Source organism: Scleropages formosus, chromosome 10 (assembly GCF_900964775.1).
Source record: "Scleropages formosus chromosome 10, fSclFor1.1, whole genome shotgun sequence".
Lineage (NCBI taxonomy): Eukaryota > Metazoa > Chordata > Actinopteri > Osteoglossiformes > Osteoglossidae > Scleropages > Scleropages formosus.
The window spans coordinates 30,416,690-30,425,990 of NC_041815.1; the positions used below are offsets into that span (position 1 = coordinate 30,416,690).

Below are 9,301 nucleotides of genomic sequence, written 5' to 3' on the forward strand. Positions count from 1 at the left end.
CCATTCATTAAGAAATCCAGATATTTCCAAAGGCTCAGAAGTGTTTCCCTACAAGACGGCAAATTTGGAATTTTTAGCTCAGAAATTTAAGACAAGAAACCATTAGAGAAGAAGCCATTAAAGAGTAATCACTATTATACAGAATGCATCACAGGTGCCACACCACAGTTAGGTTTGAGGTACAATAGTTTCTAGAAGAAGGGAAATAAGTATAACAACTAATCTTATATCAGTTTCTTAAGAAAAACAAGATTGCTACATCGCACCTTTGTCACATGAGACACAAGTTTTACCGTTGAGGATTGCTGCTTCAGTAATGCATTGTATAAATACAGGAACAACAAATGCCACCTACTTCATGAAGTAGTGGTGGTAACAGCCTGGATGTACTAGAGTAGACATGGATTGTACATTGACATGGATGGGGTTAGCAGCCCTGATCACTGTGCTGCTGGCTCATGGGCTTCTTACCAGAGCAGACAATCTGTTGTGTCGGCAGTGGGGAAGGTCCGAATCCCCGAAGCTGTTAAAGGATGGTGACATTATGCTCGGAGGAATTTTCTCCTTCCACAGCAACTGGGAAAGAGAGCTTTCTTTTGAAAATTCTCCACCACCTTTGAAATGCAGAAAGTAAGTTAATTTTTGACAAAGTGCCTATTCATGGACAACTAAGGGTGAAAAATTAATACTTCTAAAAAAAAACTCTAAAATTCTCTTAAGTTTGTGAACTTCAAAATGTCCATTTTATATTTTTCATCTCTCAGTTTTAATTTAAGATCATTCCAGTATGCTCAGACTATGATCTTTGCTGTTGAGGAGATCAACAACAGTACAACTCTGCTCCCAAACATCACCCTGGGCTACAAAGTGTACGACTCCTGCCGTTCTGTATCCATGGCTGTGAGGGCTGCCCTGGCACTAGCCAACCAGCAGCATGACCTTACTGCCAACGCAACCTGTACCAAACCAGCTATGGTGCAGGCAATCATAGGAGAGACCTCCTCATCGCCTTGTATTGCCATTTCGTCATCTATCGGACCATTCTACATACCTGTGGTGAGGAAATTGTTAAGTGGTAGCTTGCGTCCAAAACATTTCTCAACATGCTTTTTAATACATATAGAATGAATCTGAAATTCATTAATAGGATTTGTATCTGCATTTATGTCACTTCAGTTTATTGTTATAAATCTCTTCACAGGTAAGTCACTTTGCCACCTGTGCATGCCTCAGTGACAAAAGCAAATACCCATCATTTCTTAGAACCATTCCCAGTGACTACTACCAGAGCAGAGCACTGGCCCAATTGGTGAAACACTTTGGCTGGACATGGGTAGGAGCCATAAGAACTGATGATGACTATGGAAACAACGGAATGGCAACTTTTTCAGAGATCGCTCAAAAGCTGGGAATATGCATTGAGTATTCAGTCCCGTTTTACAGAACCTACCCACAAGAAAATATATTAAGAATCATCGAAATTATAAAAAGGTCAAGTTCCCGGGTTATTGTGGCTTTTGTATCCTACATGGACATGGATGTGCTGCTGCAGGAATTATTAAAGCACAACCTCACAGGATACCAATGGATTGGCAGTGAGAGCTGGATTTCTGACACTTACACTGCTACAGTGAGGGGCCACCACTTGCTCAATGGAGCTATTGGATTTTCCATCGTAAAAGCAAAGGTAGGAGGCCTACAGAAATTTATGTTGGATGTTCTGCGACTGAACTCATCTGGTAATACCATTTTCAAAGAGTTCTGGGAAGTCTTGTTTGAATGCAAATTTCAAAGCCAAGAAGATGCAGTCAATCGAAGAGTGTGCACAGGCCAAGAGAATCTGAGTGGGGTAGAAAACACATACACTGACATGTCTCAGATGCAGATTTTAAACAATGTCTACAAGGGAGTGTATGCGGTTGCTCACGCACTCCATGAGATATTCACCTGCAGACATGGCAACAATGAAGCTAATGATACCTGTATCAGCAAGAAGCAGCCAGAACCATGGAAGGTAAATTAAAATGCAAACATTTACCAAGATGTAATAAGTCAAACACGAGGTCAAACACACTTTGTGAAAAGAAAAAAAAAAACTGTAATATTTGCTTTCTTGGGGGCGCGGTGGCGCAGTGGGTTGGACCACAGTCCTGCTGTCTGGTGGGTCTGGGGTTCGAGTCCCGCTTGGGGTACCTTGCGATGGACTGGCGTCCCGTCCTGGGTGTGTTCCCTCCCCCTCCGGCCTTACGCCCTGTGTTGCCGGGTAGGCTCCGGTTCCCCGTGACCCCGTATGGGACAAGCGGTTCTGAAAATGTGTGTGTGTGTGTGTATTTGCTTTCTTTGTGTAATATTAATTACAGCGTGTTTGGAATGTTTCTATATGTAGTTTCTGCAGTACTTAAAAAAAGTACGTTTCAAAACAAAAGAAGGCGAGGAAGTTTACTTTGATGAGAAAGGCGATCCAATGGCAAAGTATGATCTGGTAAACTGGCAGCAGCAAGATGACGGGCAGATTCATATCATCACAGTGGGACGCTATGATGCATCCTTCCCCACAGAGAAACAGTTAATACTGAACAACGTGTCCCTTGTATGGGCACAAAATGCCAAACAGGCGAGTCTTCTAGTTAAGTGATTTAAATTACTTTGTAAACATGTACATCTTGTCAGTTGCAGATGTATGGTGACATGCTGAATGTCTGTGCGTGCGAATCCCTGCAGGTGCCCAAGTCAGTGTGCAGTGAGAGCTGTCCCCCAGGAACTCGGAAGGCTGTGCAGAAAGGAAAGCCTGTCTGCTGCTATGACTGTGTGCCCTGCGCTGAGGGGGAGATCAGCAATGCTACAGGTACTTTTTACTACGATGCCATCAATATTTTTAATAGAGTACTAGTGAAAAAAAAGAACTGTCATAACACAAAAGTGTTGCTTTAAATTACTAAAAATAAGTTTTGACTACATTTACATATCTGGAAAATTTAAAGCGATTTTAAAACAGATTGTTATATAGGTGGAACTTAGCGTGACCCCTTGTTTACTGTACACCATACTCAAACCTAATTTTTATTTTACAGATTCGATCACGTGTACACAGTGTCATCCGGAATACTGGTCAAGCCAGAACAAGGACAAATGCATTCTCAAGAAAACTGAATATCTGTCCTATGCAGAAATTATGGGAATATTGCTCATAGCAGTCTCCCTAATTGGAACAGGTATAACAAGTGGAGTGGCAATAATTTTCTTCAGATACAAAAACACTCCCATTGTGAGGGCCAACAACTCAGAGCTGAGCTTCCTGCTGCTCTTCTCGCTCACCCTGTGTTTCCTTTGCTCTCTCACTTTCATCGGCCAGCCCTCTCAGTGGTCCTGCATGCTGCGTCACACAGCGTTCGGGGTCACCTTTGTCCTCTGCATCTCTTGTGTTCTGGGCAAAACGATAGTGGTGTTGATGGCCTTCAGGGCTACACTTCCAGGCAGCAATGTCATGAAATGGTTTGGACCTCCACAGCAGAGACTCAGTGTTCTTGCATTCACTCTCATACAGGTCCTCATTTGTGTGCTCTGGTTAACATTATCCCCTCCTTTCCCCAACAAGAATATGAAGAACTACAAAGACAAGGTCATTCTTGAGTGTGACGTGGGCTCAGCCATGGGCTTCTGGACTGTGTTGGGCTACATTGGCCTCCTCTCTCTCATGTGCTTTGTACTGGCTTTCCTGGCCAGGAAGCTGCCCGACAACTTCAACGAAGCCAAATTCATCACATTCAGCATGCTCATATTCTGTGCGGTGTGGATCACCTTTATCCCGGCCTATGTCAGCTCACCGGGCAAGTTCACTGTAGCTGTTGAGATCTTTGCCATTTTAGCCTCCAGTTTTGGTTTGCTGTTTTGTATCTTTATTCCAAAATGTTACATTATTTTATTTAAACCAGAGAAGAACACAAAGAAATTCTTGATGGGAAAAATGCCTACAAAATCTATGTAAATAAAATACATGTATGTATTTTTTCAGTTCTAAAAATCCTTGGTTAATGTATTTCTAGAATACCAATGATAGCCAGTGAGTACTATCCACCAGAAATGGGCCATAATATGTTACTACTTTCATTTCTAGAGAAGTTCTACTCTATACACCAGTTTTTGGCATTGATCAATCAGAATTTTAGTATTGAGCAATCAGTTTCAACCTGCCTTGGCTGACAATCAAGTTCATCCATGAGTTGAGGAAAAAAAAACAAAACATGAATTTCAAAATTTTTTATTCCGTTCCCAGAAAGTGCCATCAAAAGTAAAATGTAGCTTTTTGTAAACAAGTTTTATTATTATTTTATTTTTATTACACACTTTACATTTCTCACACCTCTGTGCTCTTCAGTGGAATAAATTAAGAATACTAATTTCCCACGGTGAATCTAATGACACGTAGAACCCTTCACTATATTTTAAATCTACCAAAACAATTCACTGTAATTTTAATAATTTAAGAGTAAGGTTAAAATGACTCATTTAAGAAAAAAAAACACTAGGTATTCCAATTAATGCTATTACAAATCCCTGAATACTAATTCTGCAGCTTGTCTCCCATTTATTGTAATGTTGAATGTAATGACACTTTGAACATACTTTCCTAATTTTGTACTAAAGCTGGCTATTATTTTCTCCACTTTAGCAATTTTCCTCCTCATGGCACACCAGTAGTTCGTACAGAACCAGAAGCTTTGTTATGTCTACGTTTTCAAACCTAAAGAATATGCTATCGACACATCCACCTTGACGTAAAAAATGTAGTGACTGTATCTCCACGGTAACTCTGGAAGGTACACTGCTACAGTTCCACCTTCACTTCACACATCCTTTATCATACTTGTTTCCTTGAATACAATTTGTTTCATTCCACTCTATAAACCAGTATACTTCATGTACCTTCATTCCTTTAGCTGACGCTTTTCACCAAAGCAAAGTACACTGTTAAGGTTCTTAGAATTACTTTACTCATTCATACACCTGGGTAATTTTACTGGAGCAATTTATGGCAACTAGCTTGCTAAAGGGTACTGCGGGCAGAAGTAGGTATCAAACCTGCAACCTTTGGTTTCAAAGGCAACAGTGCTAAACATTACACTACCACTTGACTATCTCTAAGCAACTTCATAAAAGTATCTGAGATTTAATTTCTTCTTTAAAGTAAAGTAACATAGTACATGCTTATTGAGCACATGAGAGAACAGGGGAGAAATGAGTTTAAAAGAGATATGTTTTGAGACCCTTTGTAAGTGTTGAGAGAGATTCAGGAGTTCTGAGTGAGACAGAAAGGTCATTTCAACACTTAGAAGCCAGAACCAAAAACCTTTCTGCTGTTGATTTTGGACCTCTAGAGTATGGGACTATCAAGCAGTCAGTAGTGGAGGAGCATAGCAGTCTGGCTGGAACGTAGTGAACGATCAGGTTATAGGTATCAATGAGTCTTGAATTTGATACGTACAGGTACAGGTGAGAGATGAGGAGGGGGATACATAAACTCAAATACAAAGTGGCAGTAGCCCAGGGGTAATATCAGGGGCATGGAAAATGACTTTCGGTCGGCCTCAAAGAGGTTCTGGAGAACCCTCCGACAGCTCAGGAGGAGTCAGAGGAGCTTGGCTCAAGCCATACTCAGCAAATGTAGGTAAACTCTGACCTCAAATGAGGACACTCTTGGGAGGTGGAAGGAGAACTCTGAGGATTTCCTAAAGCCAAGAGATATACCTCCCTTACAGGAACCAGGACCAGAGGCTGCTGAGGTATTAGAGTCCATTTCCCTGGTAGAAGTTACTGAGGGAGTTGGAAAGCTCCGCAGTGGCAAAGCACCGAGGGTGGATCAGATTCTCCTGGAAGTGCTCAAGGCCCTGGATGTTGTGGGGCTGTCATGGCTGACACGCCTCTGTAATCTTGCATGGACCTCGGAGACAGTGCCTTTAGATTGACAAACTGCGGTGGTGGTCTCTGTCTTTAAGAAAGGGGACCAGAGACTGTGTGCCAACTATCGGGGCATCACAATTCTCAACCTCCCTGGGAAAGTCTATGCCAGACTGCCAGAAAGGAAGGTCAGGCCAATAGCTGAACCTCAGATTGAAGAGTAACAATGCAGTTTCCATCCTGTCTTTGGTACAGTGGACCAGCTTTTCATCCTCTCACAGATAACTGAGGGAGCATGGGAGTTCCCTACTCCAACTTGCATGTGTTTTGCGGACTTGGAGAAGGCCTATGACCATGTTCCCTGAGAAATTCCATGGGAGGTGCTTCTGGAGTATGGGGTGCTGGTGCCACTACCACAGGCCATTCCGTCACTGTACACATGAAGTGGGAGCTATATTCGCATACTCGGCCTTAAGTCAAGCTTGTTCAATGTGGGTGTTGGACTCTGCTAAGGCTGTGGCTTGTCCCTACGCCTGTTTGACGTTTCATGGACAGGACATCAAGGTGCAGCCAAGGTCAGAATGGCATTCTATGTGGAGGCCAGAAGGTGATGTCCCTGCTTTTTTGCATAGGTTGTTGTCCTTCTGGCACCGTCACAGAGATGCCTCCGCATGCACTGAAATGGTTTACGGCCGAGTGTGAAGCAGTTGGTATGAGGATCAGCACCTTTGAGTCTGAATCTCACGGAAAAGGATGGCATGCCCCCTTCGCATAAGGGGAAAAAAATTTTCCCCAGGTGGTGGAGTTTAAGTATGTTGGCATCTGATTGACGAGTGAGGGGAGAAAGGAGCGTGAGATCAGCTGCAGACTGGGAGCAGCAACAGCAGTAATTTGGTCGCTGTACCAGAATGTAGTGGTGAAGGAGGAGCTGAGCCAAAAGGCAAAGCTCTCTATTTAGCATTTGGTATTTATCCCTACCCTCACTTATGGACTCCATGGTCATGAACTCTGGGTAATGACCAAAAGAATAAGATCACGGATACAAGCGCCTGAAATGACTTTTCTCCGCAGGGTGGTGGGACTCACTCTCTGTGACAGGGTGAGGAGTTCAGCTATCTGGGAGAAACTCAAAGTAGAGCTGCTACTCCTCCGCATTGAGAGGAGCCAGTTAAGGTGGTTTGGGCATGTGGTATGGATGCCCCTGGGCACCTCCCATTAGAGGTTTTCCATACACGGCCAACTGGGACAAGATCCTGAGGTCGGCCCAGGACTCGCTGAAGAGATTATATCTCCCAGTTGACCTGGAAGTGGCTGGGCACACCCGGGTTGAGCTGGAGGAACTTGTACGAGAGAGGGATGCCTGGGCTTCTCTGCTCTCCCTATTGCCACCGTCAATGTAAATGACAAGTGGTTGAAAAAAATGGATGGATGAAATTTGTTTCATTCCACTGTATAAACCAATATACTTTATATGCATTTATTTATTTAGATAATGCTTTTCACCAAAGTGAAGGGGATGTGGTGACACAGTGGGTTTGATCGGGTCCTGCTTTCCAGTGGGTCTGGGGTTCGAGTCTTGATTGGGATGCCTTGTGACGTCCTCGGTGTGTCCTCTCCCCCTCCAGCCTTTCACCCTGTGGTGCCGGGTTAAGCTCCCGCTCCCCGCGACCCCTGTATGGGACAAGGGGTTTCATATGATGTGTGTTTTCACCAAAGCAAATTACACTGTTGAGGTACTTACAATTATTTCAGCCATTCATACAGCTGGGAAATGTTACTGGGGCAATTTAGGGTAACTAGCTTGCTTACAGGTACTGCAGGCAGAGGTGGGAAGCAATTTGCAACCTTTGGGTTCAAAGGCAACAGTGCTAATAGAAACAGAATCTCAAAGATACTTTTAAATGGCTTAAAAAGAAGAAAGAGAAATTCCTTGAAAGGCCCAGTCAAAGCCCTGAATTAAATCCCATATAAATTTATGGCAGGAATTTAGGTGTCACGACCCATGGGGATAATACCTGTCACAGGGTTTGCCCCTGGTTGGAGCGACGGACTCAGGTGTGGAGCACAGGCAGGGTTTTCAAGGGTTAAACCAGAAGACATAGTCAAGAAACAGGCAAAGGGTCACTGATGTGCTGAGGAAATCCAAGGGAGACACCAGGAGACGTAATCCAAAGACATGCAGTGAGTCGTATCACTAGAGAGTCGAGCTGATTCAGGAGAGAAGGATCGGGAGGGCAAGGACGAGGGAGCAAAGGTAAGTTCCATAAGCAAGAGAGAATGCTGAACAAGGTTCCACATCTGTGTGTGCTCTGGAGCATCCTTTTATGTGGTCGCTCCCTTATCCGCCGCAGTTGTCCCTTGTTGCGCTGAGGGGGCGTGACAATACCCCTCCTGGCCAGAGGAGGTGCCACTCAGTGCTGCTAGCCCAGACCCATGCACCTGTTCACAATCTCATAGTTTGCTGAGGTATAAAAGAAGCAAGCGGCAGAGGACAGATTGCAGATTCTTAATCAGCACTTTCTAGTGTGCTCTCTTTGTGATCAGTAGTTCCCTGGTTTCCCAGTTTGTTCTATAGGTGTTTATGTTTCAGTCCTGAGTGCTTATCCTGCCTACTCCTGCCTCTTGTCGTCCAGTCTGGTATTTCGTCACACCTCAATGTTCAAGTCGTACTCAGAGATTCACGTTTCACTTTTCACCTTTGCACGAATACATTGGGTGTCTCGTTGTCCCATGTTCATTGTTTCATCGTCACCCAGTACTTTAAAGTTTCCACAGTGTGCTTCTAATATCACTCTGCATGTGGGATCATTTTACTTTCTGTCTGTGTTCGAACGTAACAGCAATGCGCCTCTGTGTCTGGACTCCCGTCCGTTGCGATACATTGGTATTCCAGTACTCCATCACTTCCCAAATAACACAACAGCTGGAAGAATGTTTTCAAGGAAAACAGAAAAAAACATTAAATTTTCATAATGAGAAAAAGGGTTATAACTCACCACAGAAAAAGTGCGGGCTTATTGCAAAAGTGGCAGCAAATAAACGCGTAAGGACGAAAGGAGGTAAATACTTTTCAGAACTGGATTTCTTGCTTTGTATTTCTATGTAACTTCAATAATTGAAGTGATAAAGGCCCACATTGTTAAGCATGTTTTGTTAACCATACAGAATAAATCCAGGTCAAGTGTGTTATAACTTTTGGTCTCTATGTTGTTGATCAATGATCCCAGGAGGCAAAAGGTACCAATGACTTCTGACTTGTGTCACCATCTCTAAAGTTTGGTGCTATGTCGTACCTTTTCTTCAGTTTTAATGACATTCCCATTTTGTTGCTCCATGTTCTTTGGAACAGTATTTTAAAGTCTCCTTCATCCTTTCACATTTGTGAAGTATTCTTGGCATTACTGAA

At 43.3% G+C, this 9,301-nt stretch overlaps 1 protein-coding gene across 1 annotated transcript; it reads left to right on the forward strand.

The window, feature by feature from the left end:
* Positions 1-478: 478 nt before the first annotated feature.
* Positions 479-3,985, forward strand: LOC114911593 (extracellular calcium-sensing receptor-like). Its single transcript, XM_029255364.1, has 6 exons — positions 479-630; positions 765-1,056; positions 1,202-2,014; positions 2,387-2,614; positions 2,722-2,845; positions 3,072-3,985. The coding sequence occupies exons 1-6, from the start codon at positions 545-547 to the stop codon at positions 3,983-3,985; spliced, it is 2,457 nt and encodes an 818-aa protein (XP_029111197.1). The 5' UTR covers positions 479-544.
* Positions 3,986-9,301: the final 5,316 nt, after the last annotated feature.